The sequence below is a fragment of the Anomaloglossus baeobatrachus genome, chromosome 12 (assembly GCF_048569485.1).
Source record: "Anomaloglossus baeobatrachus isolate aAnoBae1 chromosome 12, aAnoBae1.hap1, whole genome shotgun sequence".
Lineage (NCBI taxonomy): Eukaryota > Metazoa > Chordata > Amphibia > Anura > Aromobatidae > Anomaloglossus > Anomaloglossus baeobatrachus.
Genome location: NC_134364.1, coordinates 39,951,633 through 39,967,813, shown reverse-complemented (window position 1 = coordinate 39,967,813; position 16,181 = coordinate 39,951,633). Strand labels below are relative to the sequence as shown.

General features: G+C 49.7%; 1 protein-coding gene across 2 annotated transcripts in view; it reads right to left on the bottom strand.

Moving 5' to 3' along the window:
* The window catches only part of RGS6 (regulator of G protein signaling 6), a 538,337-nt gene that overhangs the window by 57,785 nt on the left and 464,371 nt on the right, over nt 1–16,181 (bottom strand). For both annotated transcript variants that reach the window (XM_075331066.1, XM_075331067.1), the window contains exon 9: nt 1,807–1,888. In XM_075331066.1, coding sequence (XP_075187181.1) covers nt 1,807–1,888 — 82 coding nt within the window. The remainder of the gene's footprint in view (nt 1–1,806; nt 1,889–16,181) is intronic.

Sequence of the window (16,181 nt, the reverse complement as noted above, 5' to 3'; positions counted from 1 at the left end):
AAATACTTTTTGCATCCTTAAACTGTAGGTGTAGAGTTCAGCTTTACCTTTAGACCATAATTCCTAACGCATGAACTTCCCTGACTCTTAACCTATGTAAATCATTATCTGCATCCGTACTCAAGTTTGCTCTTTTCAGCTCTCCTGAAAAATGTACGAAGATATTATCTGAGAAGCTTAAAATAAAACATTTAACTAAAAATAATGAATCATCATTGGATCTGCAAAAATGTAATTCATAAGATGAAATTAGGGGAGCTGCTTAAGGCTGCTAATTTGCAGATAATGGCGATGGCAGAAAATAAATCACAAAATAAAACAGTTGTTAAAAGTTCTACTTAGCAATTGCTTAGTTGTATTTATTTCAGTTAAAAAAATATTCCAGCATTTCAGCTTTTAACAGTTATACGTGCAATGTTAGATACAGACTTTAGGCCCAGTCACACGCAACGACGTATCTAACGATATATCGCCGGGGTCACGGATTCCGTGACGCACATCCGGCATTGTTAGCGACGTCGTTGCGTGTGACACCAACGAGCGACCGTTAACGATGGAAAATACTCACCAAATCGTCCATCGTTGGCACGTCGTTCATTTTCAAAAAATCGATTGTTGAGGTCGCAGGTTGTTCGTCGTTCCCAAGGCAGCACACATCGCTACGTGTGACACCGCGGGAACGACGAACTACAGCTTACCTGCAGCCGCCGGCAATGAGGAAGGAAGGAGCTGGGCGCGATGTTACGGCCGCTCATCTCCTCCCCTCCGCTTCTATTGAGCGGACGCTTAGTGACGACGCTGTGACGCCGCACGAACCGCCCCCTTAGAAAGGAGGCGGTTCGCCGGCCACAGCGACGTTGCTAGGCAGGTAAGTCCTGTGTGACGGCTCCGAACGATATTGTGGGCCACGGGCAGCGATTTGCCCATGACGCACAAACGACGGGGGCGGGTATGCTCGCTAGCAATATCGCTGCGTGTGACGGGGCCTTTTGACTGCTATGATCCAACCAATGAATTGCCCGTATGTTAAGAATAGTGTTGTCGTTAGTCTGTGCACTTGTGGACAATTCTATGAAAAGTGTTCATAAAAATATCATTTGTAGGAGGAACTTGAGAATGTTGTGATTATCATCATTGTACAGACGTCTTCCTACTTAATACTTTTATCACCTATCTCCATCAGTCCCATGGATGTGAATGGAGTGATTGCAGAGTATGTGCACCATCACTGCATTTACACAAAGGGCTTTGGAGCTCCTGATCTAAGGATTAAGTTGATCCAATGATTGGGCCTGAATTACCACTCATTTATCAACCATCTCATTGATAGGTGATAAATATATGAATGGAAAAACCCATTTAATACATACAAGTTTTCATATTATTCCAAGTTCATTTGCTTTCTAAATAGATTGTGTTCAATGATTTTTGGTTGAATTGAGCAGAATAATTGAAAATCTTGTAGCCCCCCCAAGTTCACTGTAGAGCGGAATGGTAAACATCGTTTCATATAGCTCTATGACAATTCTATTAAAAGGCGGTGTCTATATTGGTTGATATTGAAACTTCTGAGAAATACAATTAGGAAATTGCTGAGTCGAATTTTAAAATATCTACAAAGGTGGACAACAGGGTGAATGTTATTTAACAAAATTTAAATTAAATGTTTAAAAGCTCACTTTTGTTTCATCAGGTTGTAGGAATCAGTAGTACAAGCCGTATAGGAGGCTTAGTAATATATCTCATCTGAAAAGAAAAAAAAATGCTTCTTTCCCTACTTACGAGCCACGGAATATTTAGACATACCACAGGTCGGTGCACATCCCAGAATCCTCTCTCTTGGCTGTCCAGGATTTTTCTTTCAGTTTTATCCTTCTTTCTGTCAATTCTGCAAATAAAGACAGGGAAGAGTGATAGACAGTGTGAGTCAGTTGCTCTTTCAAAGTCATTTAGGATATAGTGAGTGAGCAATGTATGAGCTATATGGTTAGCATTTTCACAATCTATGTGGCCATTGTGCTGTGAGCTGGCTATATATATCACCATGCTGGGAACCGGCTCTATGAATTTTGACTAATAAGGGTTATATGGCGAGCAGCCTATTAAGGTTTGCTTCCTCATCGACCTCATGACGAACCTTGAGGAGAGGGAAACACGTCAAGGTTTTGTGGTCCATGAGAAGCTCTTGACCTACAAATTTTTGAAACGGTCTATTTACAGAGAAGAGTAATATTGTGAAGGTAGCCTGGGCTATAGATTGTTTGTTCAAATGTAATAAGATTATCTGTGTATGTAAATAATCAAAATATAGATGTCACTGCATAATTATCTGTGTGCCTATATGACAATCGCACAGACGCCATAATATGATTCTAAGCTGTATGTTCAAGAAAGAGTTAACCAAGGACGAATGGACAAATGTACAAACAATGAACAGAGAGGGTATTCATGCTTATCAGTGGTTTCACACAAAGAGGGAATGTATTATCTGTGGGATGAAATGTGGGTTTCTATGTCCCTACGCACCTCCCTTTACTGTTTCGGTGTGTGAGAAAAGACAGATTGATACTTTTGTACATGTCTGAAGGTTGAAATATAATACTGATATTTGAGCTATTGAATACACGAGTCAGATGCCTATACTGGCTCAAACAGTGAACACGTCTCATGATCATTGTCTGAGTTATTTATTATATCTGCGCAGATACCTAATTTGGCCCCGTGCCTCTGGATTTACCCTGAACAAAGACTCCATTAGCAGTCTTACCTAAATTTCTCGCTTGATAATATGTGCTCTCAATATCTATACCTACCCTGTATCTGCTTTTTTCACCTTAAAGTTCACTGGTTGGGATTTTTAATATTATCTTAAAAAAAATCTGATTTTAAAGGGTATTTTTATTCTATGATACACCTGTATACCACCCTCAGCAATAGAAATTATTTTACTGGAAATTATAAAATGAACACTGGCGCTACAGGAACAATGGAGCCGCTGGTGATCGAGTGGTTCTGTGTGTGGACCATCTAATTAAAATAATTAAATTAAGATAAGATATAGAACATTCTGCATCCACTGAATCACATACAATAATGCTAAACCAGGAAAATTATTTTACATTAGTGAGCAATGCATGAGCAAAAGACACCGTCAGAGAATAAATAACAACCATGGGTGTGTGTGTTAGGAGAATCAGGGAGCAAGAGTCTACCAGGAATCTACAGTGGTGGCAGTATTCTCTGAAGCGGGCGAGTGGAGGTACTTTGGGACTAAAACAGCTGTAATGCAGCTTTAGGCCACCGTTGGAAACGTGCCTTTGTACTGTGTAGAAGAGATCTAAAGCTAATCTCCTGTTGCTGCCGATGCATGGTGAGGTACTTATAAAAATAATTTTGTTTTCAAAAGCTGGTGTGGTTCCCTTATCCTGGGGTCGAAAGGAGCTGGTGCCATGCAAAACGTGGCTGAACTGAAGATAGAGAGATCCTCCACAGAATCATCACAACACACACAGGAATGCTATATTTCTGTAGCGTACCAACACATGAAAAGCGAGAACTTCCTTCACGGCTACAGCTCTGAGCCACTTTAAGTTTACATTAGGCTACTTTCTGATTAGGTGTTAACAAAGATAATGGAATATTCACTTTATACTAATTAAACTCTATGAAATCCTGCCACAAAAGAAAATTGTTTTCGGTTTTGTTTTTTGTTGTTGTTTTTTTTACAAGACTACAGTTAAGGCCCCTTTCACACGTCAATGATTCTGGTACGTTTGTGCTTTTTTTTAAACGTACCAGAATCACTGACATACGCTGACCCATTATAATGAATGGGTCTGCTCACACATCAGTGATTTTTCACTGACTATGTCTCCGTGCAGCGTTCACGCGTGTCCGTGATTGCCGCACGGAGACATGTCCATTTTTTTCTGGCATCACTGATGTCCCACGGACCACGCAGTGGTGTGGTCCGTGAAACACGTGCCAGAAAAAAACGTGCTTTTAAAATAAAAATCATTTTTACTCACCCGGCTCCAGCGATGTCCTCTGCAGCCCGTGCAGCCTGCTGCTTCTAAGCCGGCTCATTACTATCGTGCATATTCATGATGCACGACACAGCTGACTCGGAAGCAGCTGCTGCGGGGGTCAGCGCCGGCCGGATGCTGCACCGCGGGAGCGATCAGCACCATGGAGAGCGGGAGCGCGCACAGGTGAGTTAATCTCTAAGTGCAATCACGGGCCACGGAGAACGGAGCCTGGATTGCACTTAGACAACCCACGTGTGCCGTAATTCACGGCACAAGGAGGGACATGTGCGTGTTTTACACGCCAGTGAAAAACGTCAGTGTTTTTCACTGACGTGTGAATCGGGCCTTAGACCTAAAGTGTTTTGTTTTGTTTTTTTTAACGTCTCTATATATGATTTTAATATTATAAGATTATGGCTTTTTAAAAAGATCAATACAATTGTATTTTTTGTACTATTTACAGTAGTCCTGCACTTTGTTCTTTTACTCTTTTTTTCTTAATCTTTGTGCAGATTTAAGACTCTACAATGACGACTTATTTTGGATTGGCAATTTAGGCTCTATTCCAACTTGCATCAGAATCTATATTAGATTTCACAAATCCCTTACAACTAAGGCTATGTGCGCACATGTGCGCTCTGCACCGCACCTAAAAGGTGCGCTTCAGAGCGCAGCTGAAAAGCTCCGTTCTGAAGCGCATGGTGCCGGCAGAGAACGTGCATTCTGCATGCAGCTCCTGCCATAGACAGAGCAGGAGCTGCCGGCAAAGCGCACGGAAGAAGTGACATGTCACTTCTTAGAACGCGCGCTCTGGGCAGCAGCCGAAGCGCTGCGCTCTAAGACGCCACGTGCGCACGGCCCCTGCACAATCTCCATAGATTGTGCAGGGGACGCAGGACGCATGCAGTTACGCTGCGCTGCAGAGCGCAGCATAACTGCATGAATTACGCACACGTGCGCACATAGCCTTATCCTTTTGTCTTTTTGACTGAACTTTAATGATATGTTAAAGGGAACCTGTCAGGTCCTGTATGCACCCAGAACCATGAGCAGTTCTGGGTGCATATTGCTATTCCCTGTCTAACTGTCTCAGCCTATAGTAGCATAGATAAAGAGATCTTTAGAAAAAGTATTTCTAAATGGCCTTTATGATATGCTAATGCTGCCAGTGACTAATCGCAAGGGCGTTAGGTCCCTTGGCTAGTCAGCTCCATTCGCATGTAAGGACGCCCCTATGGGCGTGCTAACATGCTAATGAATGCGCAGCGTCAGAGGCATGGTCACTCTCACCTCTCTGCTGCCACTCCTGGCTTTCGGCTCAGTGCACATGATGAGAACGGCCCTTGACTTTCGGTCATGTGCACTACACCAGTTTAAAGCCGGGACATGTACACCTGGCTTCATAGTACGCGTGACCAAAAGTCCGGCACTTCTGATCATGTGCACTGAGCTGAAATCCAGTGGTGGGCGTGGTGGCAGCAGAGAGGTGAGCGCGACCATGCCTCTGATGCTGCACATTCATTAGCATGTTATTACGCCCACAGGGGTGTGCTTATGTCGCGGGCGGAGGAGGGGACGCTGCGCTCTCCCACTGCTCAGGTCCGGCTGCTGCTGCCGCTGCTCGGTGGTGGCTCGAGCGGTGGGCCGGATCCCGGGGACTCGAGCGGCGTTCCTCGCCCGTGAGTGAAAAGGGGATTTGATTGAGGGAATTGGATATTGTCCGTGACGCCACCCACGGTTGTGGTGATAACCACCGCTGCTCTGGACAGGGATCCCGGGAGAGATGACAGGGAGCAGCTTTAATGTTAGTTCTCCCCTCCGTGGGTAGGGGGTTGGTTGTCCCGGGGCCCGGTGATGGGGTAGGGATGGATGGCAGGCGGGTTACGGGGCCTGGCGAGGTGCAGGGTCACGGGGACAACGCTGTGCCACACAGCACGGTGGTACTCACTCAGCCAATGATGAGGACACAGTTCTCGGTAAAACACACGGTGTTGTTTCTCCTGGCAGGTTGATGGTGACTGCCTTTCCCTGCACCTGTGTACTGTAACGGTTCCAATGGGTTCCCACCGGTAACCCGCTCCCCAGCTTGGATGGTTGCCGAAGGAGCCCCTTTTGCCCGCAGGCTCTGGCCCTGGGAACTTTAGCCTTGGCGGTGACTGTGTTTCCCTCTCTCGGTTGGACAGTTGCCTTCTGACGGGACTTGGCTGCTGGGAAACCCAGGAGGTTCTTTCGCTAACGGATTTGGCAAATTCACGGCGACTCCTAGCCTTGTTGGGGTCCGTAAGCCCCTGCCGGATGGTGCTGGCTTCTCTTTGCGTACCGGTCCGGTACCGCCGGGCAACCGCCCGTCCACGGTCCTTACGGCTAGCTCCAATAGGCCACTCCTGCAGACGGTCACCGCCGTCTGCCAACCTTGCTGATCCTTCCGGGCCACACACCCGGACCAACTTCAGGCTGCTCAACTGCCACTTCACTCCTCTCTCAACTCTACTCCTCACTCATCTGCCTTACTTTTCCCGCCTCCAGGACTGTGAACTCATCGGTGGGCGGGGCCAACCGCCTGGCTCCACCCCCTGGTGTGGACATCAGCCCCTGGGGGAAGGCAACAAGGGTTTGTGTCTGACTTCGGTGTGCCTGACCGGGAGTGTGGGGTGTGTAGGTGTTGTTCTCTGTGGCCCCTGACTTGTCCAGGGCGCCACACTTACATGCTAAGGGGGCCAACTAGCCAAGGGAACTAACGCCCTTGTGATTAGTCCCTGCGCTCAGTAGCATATAATGAAGGATCTTTAGAAATACTTTTCTAAAGATGTCTTTATCTATGCTACTATAGCCTGGGACAGTTAGGCAACGGTTAGCAATATGCACCCAGAACTGCTCTTGGTTCTGGGCGCATACAGGACTTGACAGATTCCCTTTAAGTTATATATCCATTACTGATACATTGGTTAAAAAAATAATAGAAAGCTTGGTGGAGCCAAACAGAAAATCGCAGCATGGGACTCTGATCAGCAAACTGTCACATTATCCTAATTAAACTCATATGAGCTCCAATAATATACAGATCTTAACCATGCCTCTGGCGTATCATGAGACTTTCAAACTTATTTCGTTTTCCTAAATACAAAGCGTGTGATTAGTCGGCCTTGATTTTACTTCTGTCCTGTAAGATGCGTGAATTAAAATAAAATTAAAATATTTACAGTACATCTGAAAATACATTTTATGCCTTATTAAGATTCCACAGGAGACATGCAAGTCCAATTTGGTTAACTAAATGTGTAGCCTAACCAGATTCTTCTTGACAAAAATAGAAAATCTAAAAAATAGAAAATCTATGGACAAGTGTTGGTTTTCGGCATCCAAGCAGAAAAGGGATTATGCAATATGGACCTGAAGTGCACAGTTATACCGGTAGGTGGCAGCAAAGAAAAATATATACAAAGTACACCCTTAGTAAGCGCCTGCTGCACAGAATTCCTACTATATGTCAGTCTGCGGCTCATACTGCCAAGTTAACAAATCCATATTGTGGTTCTAAGTACTAAATTTGCATATTTGTTGAAAAATGGTTGGGTTTTTTTTTGTTTGTTTGTTTTTTTTATAATTCTTTGTATTCCTTTAGCAAATAAATGTTATTACTTTGATTATATTTTTCAAGATCTTTGCGTCCAGTCATCCACGTGGAATCTTTCATGTTTATTCTCAGGGAATAAAAAGTCTGTATTGCTTATGTGATGATCACACACATGACTACAAATAGAGCATATGTGTTAGGGTGGGTCCAGAAGATGCAGCGAGATCTCCACCCCCTGCGATGGTCACTTTTTTCACACTATTGTCAGCCTACTGGCCCACACTGGTAGATGGAGCTTCAGCAGCGCTACCACTCCAGTGTTGTGTCGATGGCTAAATATACCGTCAGAGCTGGGTTTGAGTGAGTCTGTGCAGCTATAGGAATACAGTTACTAGAGATGAAGTAGATACACTGGCTTGTAAACAGACAGGGGCAGACACAGAAAGAAGAGCGCCACTGTGCTAGAACGGTATATGGGCCCTTTGTGGCCCCATAGCTTATTATAATGCACAATACCGCATGCTTTGGAGGTAGATATGTTTCGCCAATGGTATGACCGCCCTTGCATACATTTGGTGTAGGGTTACAAAAAGTAAAGTCTAACAATTTTTTTAATAGAAAGGTTTTCAACACTACTGCAAAGTGGTGAGAAATGTCTTATAGGCAATACCCCCAGAGTAGTCTCCATCAGTAAAGGCTGGTACATGAATGGTTTCTAATTCTTTATTTCATCCAAGAATGATGAAACATAGGGAGAGGGGAATGTGTGGTAGCAGGTGGACAACGGCTGCTTCGCGTGAACAAACACGGTTCTATGGGTCAGGACCCGTAGAAGCGAGTTTGTCAGTGCGAAACTGCCGTCGTCCACCTGCTAGCCCACATTCCCCTATGTTCTGTCATTCTTGGATGAAATAAAGATTTAGAAATCAAGCAACTGGATGAGTGTCAACCTTTCTAAAGGCCCCGTCACACACAGAGATAAATCTTTGGCAGATCTGTGGTTGCAGTGAAATCATGGACATATTGTTCCATTTGTACACAGCCACAAACTTGGAACTGATTGTCCACAATTTCACTGCAACCACAGATCTGCCGCAGATTTATCTCTGTGTGTGACAGGGCCTTTATACTTTGTTATGCGATCTGGATGAATCCTTTTCTTGGTTGAGCATCCCTACAAGCTTCTTGCCCTCGGTCTGGAGTTCCACTGGTGCTGTGTTAATGACCACAGCTATGTGTCTCTATTGCTGGATGTTTTCCTTACCATTAGGTGGTACATGAATGGATTGCACACACGAAAGTTGCATTAGTAGTATCAACCCTTCTAAACCATCTATATGGGTATTTATTTCTATCAATCATAACCCAGGCTGGGTTGTCTCCATCTTGCAGCCATTTTTGGCTAAGCTTTGTAATGCTTGCTGATAGAAAGTATATTCAAATTATACCCTTATATCTGCAATCAGATGTCTTTTTGCAGAGAAATCCATGTTTTTCTTAATATGTAAATGAGCAGTTAAGATCTATGGGTGGATATAGATCTTCCTGAGAATCTGACTCCAGAGCCTATTGTAAAAGAAAGGAAGCATTACTAGTGTAAGACATGTAATGACTGAAAGTCTACCATCATAATCAGGTAAATACAAGAGAGAAATAAAATGTGCAAAAAGTGGGATCACCAATATGGCAAACAATATCGTTTATTTCATGCAAAAAACACCAAGACATGGACATACATTTAAAAACAATTAAAAAAGCAAAGGCTTATATAAATGCACATATTTGTTGTCAAAGGTGTATGTGAGGTAAATCCGGAGATATGACGATAAATCATGACATTCAAGTCATGTCAGGAAGCCCTCTCCTGGTGTCACCCCCCCCCTTCCCTTCACACAACTGGTTTAGCAACAAATCCATGGCCATGTCCTGTGATATGGAAATTAGGTGGCTTGAGGACAATGGACACAGGATGACTCCCTGCCGTCACCCTGTAGTGGGGGCTGCTAGCTAGTTAGCAAGGCTATGGAAATAGCCAGACAGAACGACTCCAGTAAAAAATGGTTCATATCTCGCAAGCCATATTTCCGATAAATATGGCAACCATAAAAATGGTGTCTCCGCATGTGGACGATGCCGGCACCCCCTTTTTATGGGAACAGGACATTGGGAAATGCCCCAGGCGTGATATCAGCCAATGGGGAACTGGCAGACAGGTCATGAGTCCCCTCGTTCTGTAGCTAAATTCCTAACTGTCACAATGAGAGCATTGGCGTCTGCCTACGACGCTCCCAGGCAAAGTTATAGCCAAAATCCCCTTTGCTGGATAATTCTGATCCATGCAGGGGGAGTGGCAGTGCTTCCCTGTGAGGTCACTAAGGTAGGAGGGGACCTGGATCTGCCCAGGTTGATAACCCTACTTCGGCCATTTTCCAGCGTTCTTCTGCTCGGGGGCCTGGTTGGGAAAGACCTGTGAGGAAGAATCCTAGAAACCTGGTCTACAGCGCCCCCCTGTGGCCAGACGCACAAGGTAACTGATTGAATTGCATACCTGTTGTAAACCATGCTTTATCTGTAACTGTACTCTGACATAACTGTATATTCTGTAGATTCCCTATTGTATATATTGTAGTTTCTAGTGTGCTTTAGGCGATTAAATTATATAATTAATCTTGGGCTGTTCTGTTATCTCGATCTTGAATCCCACGTCTGTGTGTTCGGCTAATAGTTACCGTAAATCGGTTGGTGGCAGCGAGTTGTGCCAAGGATTATTGTGGGGAGGCCAGTGAGATCCGGGAAGATATTATATATTCCGCCCGCGGAGGTCGGGGGAATATATACCCTACTCTCACCGGGGACCCTTCAATAATCGGCATAAGTAGTATAGCGGCCTCCTTGCTTATTGTCGGGCAATTCCATAATTGGCCTGACTATAAGAGGGGCGCTAGAGAGCGCGTCACGTGCTCTGTCTGTCGGTCGGGAGGTATAAAGGAGGGTTGACTCCTGCTTGTTACCCCCCGATTGTGACGTACTGGTAGCCAGCGCGGGGGATTTCTGAGTGACCCCCCCGGTGGTTTGTGACATATTGGTGGCAGCAGTGGGATCGAGATAATAGTGTGTGTGAGTGTGAGACCCATACTCCCAGACACTAAAGACTGCCTGCAGCAGCTGTGGCTGCTGGGGTCTTCAGACTAGCTCAACACTAGAGTGTCAGAGTGCAGATACTGTAAGGTGTGTGGAGGCATCAGGTGTCAGTTCTGTGTCAGTGACCAAAAGTCTGCAAGAATGGCTGAGAGCACCAGGAGCAAAGCCAAAGGAATGGCCGATGCTCAGGCCAGAGACGATGAGGAGGTTGTCCACGAGTCCTCCAGGAGCTCGACGCCAGAAAACAGCTCTGCAGAGGACATTGCACAACCGGGCACTGCTGGACAAGATGAGGAGCAGCTCGCCCAAGGGTCCTCAACGAGCCAGACGCCAGCCCTCCGCTCTGCAATGGACAGTGAAGCACCAGGCTCCGCAGCGGGCCGCAGATCACCACGTGCCATTCCACCGAGCCTGGGAGGCTCGGATAGCCTTCTTCAAATGGCTATGGCCCTACGCCAGGCTGGAGACCGGGAGGGCTACAAGGAACTCATGGCCGAGCGTGAGCGGCAAGCAGCGCGTGAAGAGCGCCAGGCAGAGCGTAACTACCAGCTGCAGCTAGCTCAGCTCCGGCCCTCATCAGCCACACGTGACCTTCGAGACACCAAACTTCCAAAGGTCCGTGTTGAGGACTTCCCAGTGCTGGAGAAGGATGGAGACTTGGACTCTTTCTTGACTGCTTTTGAACGGACTTGCTTGCAGCACCATCTGGACAAGGACCAGTGGGCCAAATACCTGACCCCCCGTTTAAGGGGTAAGGCCCTGGATGTCCTTGGGGACTTGCCTGCTGAGGCAGATCAGGGCTACGACACCATCAAGCGGGCCCTGATCCAACAGTACAACCTCACTCCAGAGTCCTACCGCAAGAAGTTCCGGAGCCTACAGAAGGGACCAAAGGACTCCTGGGCTGACCACCGGCGGGCACTTGCCCGAGCTGCCGACCACTGGACCCAAGGCCTGCAGCTTTCCACCGGACCGGAGATCCTGGACTTGTTCATCACGGAGCAACTCTTGTGGAACTGCCCTGAGGATCTCCGCCAGTTCATCCGAGACCAGAAGCCAAAGGGGTCCACGGCTACAGCTGCCCTTGCCGATGACTACACCAACAACCGGGCCCCTGAGGCCAGGAGAGCGGCCACCAGCAGCACCTGGAGAGGGGGTAAGATGAATTCTGCGACTGCCCCACCTGCCCCTAGACTGCAGGGGGTGTCCCCCTCAACTCCCCTCTCCAGGCCCGTGGCGGAACCAAGACGGTGCCACCAGTGCAACCTACCTGGACACTTCAAGGCCATGTGCCCTCAGCGTCCCAAGGCCCCGGCTCCGTCCCCGTCCCAAGGGCCGCCCAAGGTGTATTGTGTGGGTGGGGGTGGTGGTAGGTCCCTGGACAGCTTCCAACCTGTCACCGTCGGCCAGTCTGTGACCATAGGACTGCGAGACAGCGCCTCGGAGGTGACTCTGGTGCGGCCTGAGATGGTGTCCCCCCAAGACTTGATCCCTGGAAAAACCCTCGCTGTCTCCGGGATTGGAGGCACTGACCCGGCGCTGCCTGTTGCTAACATTTATGTGGACTGGGGCGCAGGGCGAGGGGTGAGGGAGGTGGGGGTAACTGATCGGATCCCTGCAAACGTGCTACTTGGGACAGATTTGGGGCAGATAACCTCCCAGTTTGGGCCCCAACCAAGGGCTGAACCTTCAGCCCGTACTGACATGACTCCTAACAATGTTAATGTGTTATCTATGAATGATGTAAGGGAGGAGGGAGTGAACTCTGATATTTCTGCTTGCATAGACACCATAGACACACACTCAGCTGCAGCTGTGACAGGGGAGGGGGTCAGAGAAAGGTGTGACAATGCCTCTACAAGTAACCAGCCTGTGAGCTGGGATCTGCTGCCCTCTGCAGGGATAAGCAGAGAGCAGGGTGCTGCAGGGGGAGGACCAGTGTGTGGGGTGGGGGCTACCACAGCAAATGTGGGGTCCCCAGAGATTTCACAGCGGGGTTCTGTTGCTGCAGGAGGGGAACAGGCAGGTGAGATTGGGGCCAGTCCAGGAGCGGAAGTGCTCCCAGGTAAGATCTCGGTGCATGGTTCCCCCACAACCGGGGTGTCAGGAAGCCAGGTAGGTCTGCCTGAACCGGCGACTTGGTCAGGAACGGAGGAGGAGCAGGCACGACCCACGGTCGCAGCGGCTGTGGCCGCTGTCACCCGCAGTGGGAGTGCTGGAAGCCAAGGGGCCTCCCGGAGGTCCGATAGCTCTTCCCCTTCTGACCAAGTGGCAGCCGAGTCAGGTGGAGGCCAGGACACAGGTCCCGGGGTACTGACTGAAGATGTGACAGTCTCGTCGATTCTGGCCACATCTAGTCAGGAGTTTCAGGCAGCGTTAGAAGCTGACGACAGCCTGAAAGCTCTAAAGGAGCAGGCGGCACAGCCTCCCTCGGACTCGGACCCGGAGCGAGTGGTCTGGGACCAAGGACGGCTGTACCGGGCCACGGTCCAGCAGGGTTCACCGGAGGCGTGGCCCAGGGACCGACAGTTGGTGGTACCCTATCCGTTCCGGACGGAGTTGTTGCGGATCGCACATGAGATTCCGATGGCCGGACACCTAGGGATCGCTAAGACCAAGGCCAGGTTAAACCAGCATTTCTACTGGCCAAAAATGGGGGCCGATGTGGCTGCCTACTGCCGTTCGTGTGAAACCTGTCAGAGAGTGGGGAAGGCGGGGCCACGCCCCAAAGCCCCACTGGTATCTCTGCCAATCATCGATGAGCCTTTCAGGAGGGTGGCTGTGGATCTGGTCGGCCCGCTGGCCATCCCCAGCAGCTCCGGGAAACGCTTCCTACTGACGGTAGTGGACTATGCCACCCGGTACCCAGAAGCAGTGGCCTTGTCGTCCATTCGGGCTGACAAGGTGGCCACCGCATTGCTGGAGATTTTCTCCCGAGTGGGTTTTCCCCAGGAAATGCTCACCGACCGGGGGACCCAATTCATGTCCCAGCTGATGGAGACCCTCTGTAAGCAAGTCCAGGTGCGACATCTGGTGGCCAGCCCGTACCATCCACAGACTAATGGCCTGTGCGAGCGGTTCAATGGCACCTTAAAGCAGATGCTTAAGATGTTGGTCGACTCCCATGGGCGTGACTGGGAGCGGTATCTCCCACACCTGTTATTTGCTTACCGGGAGGTTCCACAGGCCTCAACAGGATTCTCACCGTTTGAGCTCCTGTACGGGCGACGTGTGCGGGGCCCCCTGGCTCTGGTGAAAGAGGCTTGGGAAGGGGATTTGGCCACCCCTGGAGTGTCGGTTATCGAGTATGTCATGCGCTTCCGGGACAAAATGCAGGCCTTGACGCAACTGGTACACGACAATATGGCTCAAGCCCAGGCCGATCAGAAGCGTTGGTACGACCAGAACGCTTGTGAGAGGACCTACCAAGTGGGTCAAGAGGTGTGGGTACTGGTCCCCGTACCACAGGACAAGCTTCAGGCAGCCTGGGAAGGCCCATACCTCGTGTACCAGCAGCTCAACCCTGTGACGTACCTGGTCACCCTGGACCCTGCCCGTGGAAGGCGGAAGCCCTTCCATGTGAACATGATGAAGGCACATCATGAGCGGGAGGCATGTGCACTCCCTGTGTGCAACCTGCCCGAGGAGGGAGAAGCGGAAACCCTCTTGGATATGCTAGCCCAGGTTAGGGCAGGCGGATCCATTGAGGATGTGGAGGTTGGCCACCAGCTCTTGGAGGACCAACGGTCCCAGCTGTGGGCCACCCTACACCCCTTCCGGGGGTTGTTTACCAACCAGCCCGGAAGGACTGACTTGGCTGTCCATCACGTGGACACTGGGGATCATCCCCCGATCCGGCGTTCAGCATATCGGGTCTCCCTGGAGGTGCAGCAACACATGCGCCAGGAGATTGACGAGATGCTGGAGCTGGGGGTGATCCAGGCATCCAACAGCGCTTGGGCCTCGCCTGTAGTCCTCGTCCCTAAGAAGGACCGAACCACTCGGTTCTGCGTGGACTACAGGGGGCTCAATGCTGTCACGGTCGCCGATGCGTACCCAATGCCACGCATCGATGACCTGCTCGATCAGTTGGCCGGGGCTCAGTACCTGACCATCATGGACCTGAGCCGGGGATATTGGCAGATCCCCCTGACTCGCAAGGCCAGGGAACGCTCTGCCTTTATTACCCAATTTGGACTGTACGAGTCCACGGTGATGCCATTCGGGATGAGGAATGCCCCTGCCACTTTCCAGCGGATGGTCAACACCCTGCTCAAGGGACTTGAAGGGTACGCGGCCGCGTACCTGGATGACATTGCCGTCTTCAGTCCCACCTGGGAGGACCACCTAGAGCATCTAGCACAGGTGCTCAGGCGGATCCACCGGGCAGGTTTGACCATCAAGCCGGGAAAGTGTCAGCTGGCCATGAGCGAGGTCCAGTACCTCGGTCACCGGGTAGGTGGGGGAACGCTGAAGCCCGAGCCTGAGAAAGTGGAAGCCATCGCATCCTGGCCCACCCCCAGGACCAAGAAGCAGGTGATGTCCTTCTTGGGGACCGCTGGGTACTATAGGAGGTTTGTTCCATGCTATAGTAGCCTGGCAAAGCCCTTGACGGACCTCACCAAGAAGAGGCTGCCCTCTGCAGTCGATTGGACAATGGACTGCGAGACAGCCTTCCGGGCCCTAAAGGACGCCCTGTCCAGCCCGCCCGTGCTACAGGCAGCCGACTTCACGCGGCCGTTTGTAGTACAGACCGACGCCAGTGACTTCGGCCTCGGTGCGGTGCTCAGCCAGGTGGACTCTGCGAGCCAAGAGCACCCAGTCCTGTACCTGAGCAGGAAGCTGTTACCAAGGGAAGTGGCCTATTCTACAATGGAGAAGGAGTGCCTGGCCATAGTGTGGGCCCTGCAGCGTCTGCAACCCTATCTATACGGGCGCCACTTCATCGTGGAGACGGACCACAATCCCCTCAGCTGGTTGCACACCGTCTCTGGGACGAATGGGCGATTGTTGCGATGGAGCCTTGCGCTCCAGCAATACAACTTCACCATTCGCCACAAAAGGGGCCGTGACCACGGTAACGCAGACGGGCTGTCCCGACAAGGAGAGGTCGCGGACGGGCGCACGGGGGAACACCGGAGTGTGCTGCCCCCTAGCGCCCTCAAAAGGGGGGAGGTGTGAGGTAAATCCGGAGATATGACGATAAATCATGACATTCAAGTCATGTCAGGAAGCCCTCTCCTGGTGTCACCCCCCCCCCTTCCCTTCACACAACTGGTTTAGCAACAAATCCATGGCCATGTCCTGTGATATGGAAATTAGGTGGCTTGAGGACAATGGACACAGGATGACTCCCTGCCGTCACCCTGTAGTGGGGGCTGCTAGCTAGTTAGCAAGGCTATGGAAATAGCCAGACAGAACGACTCCAGTAAAAAATG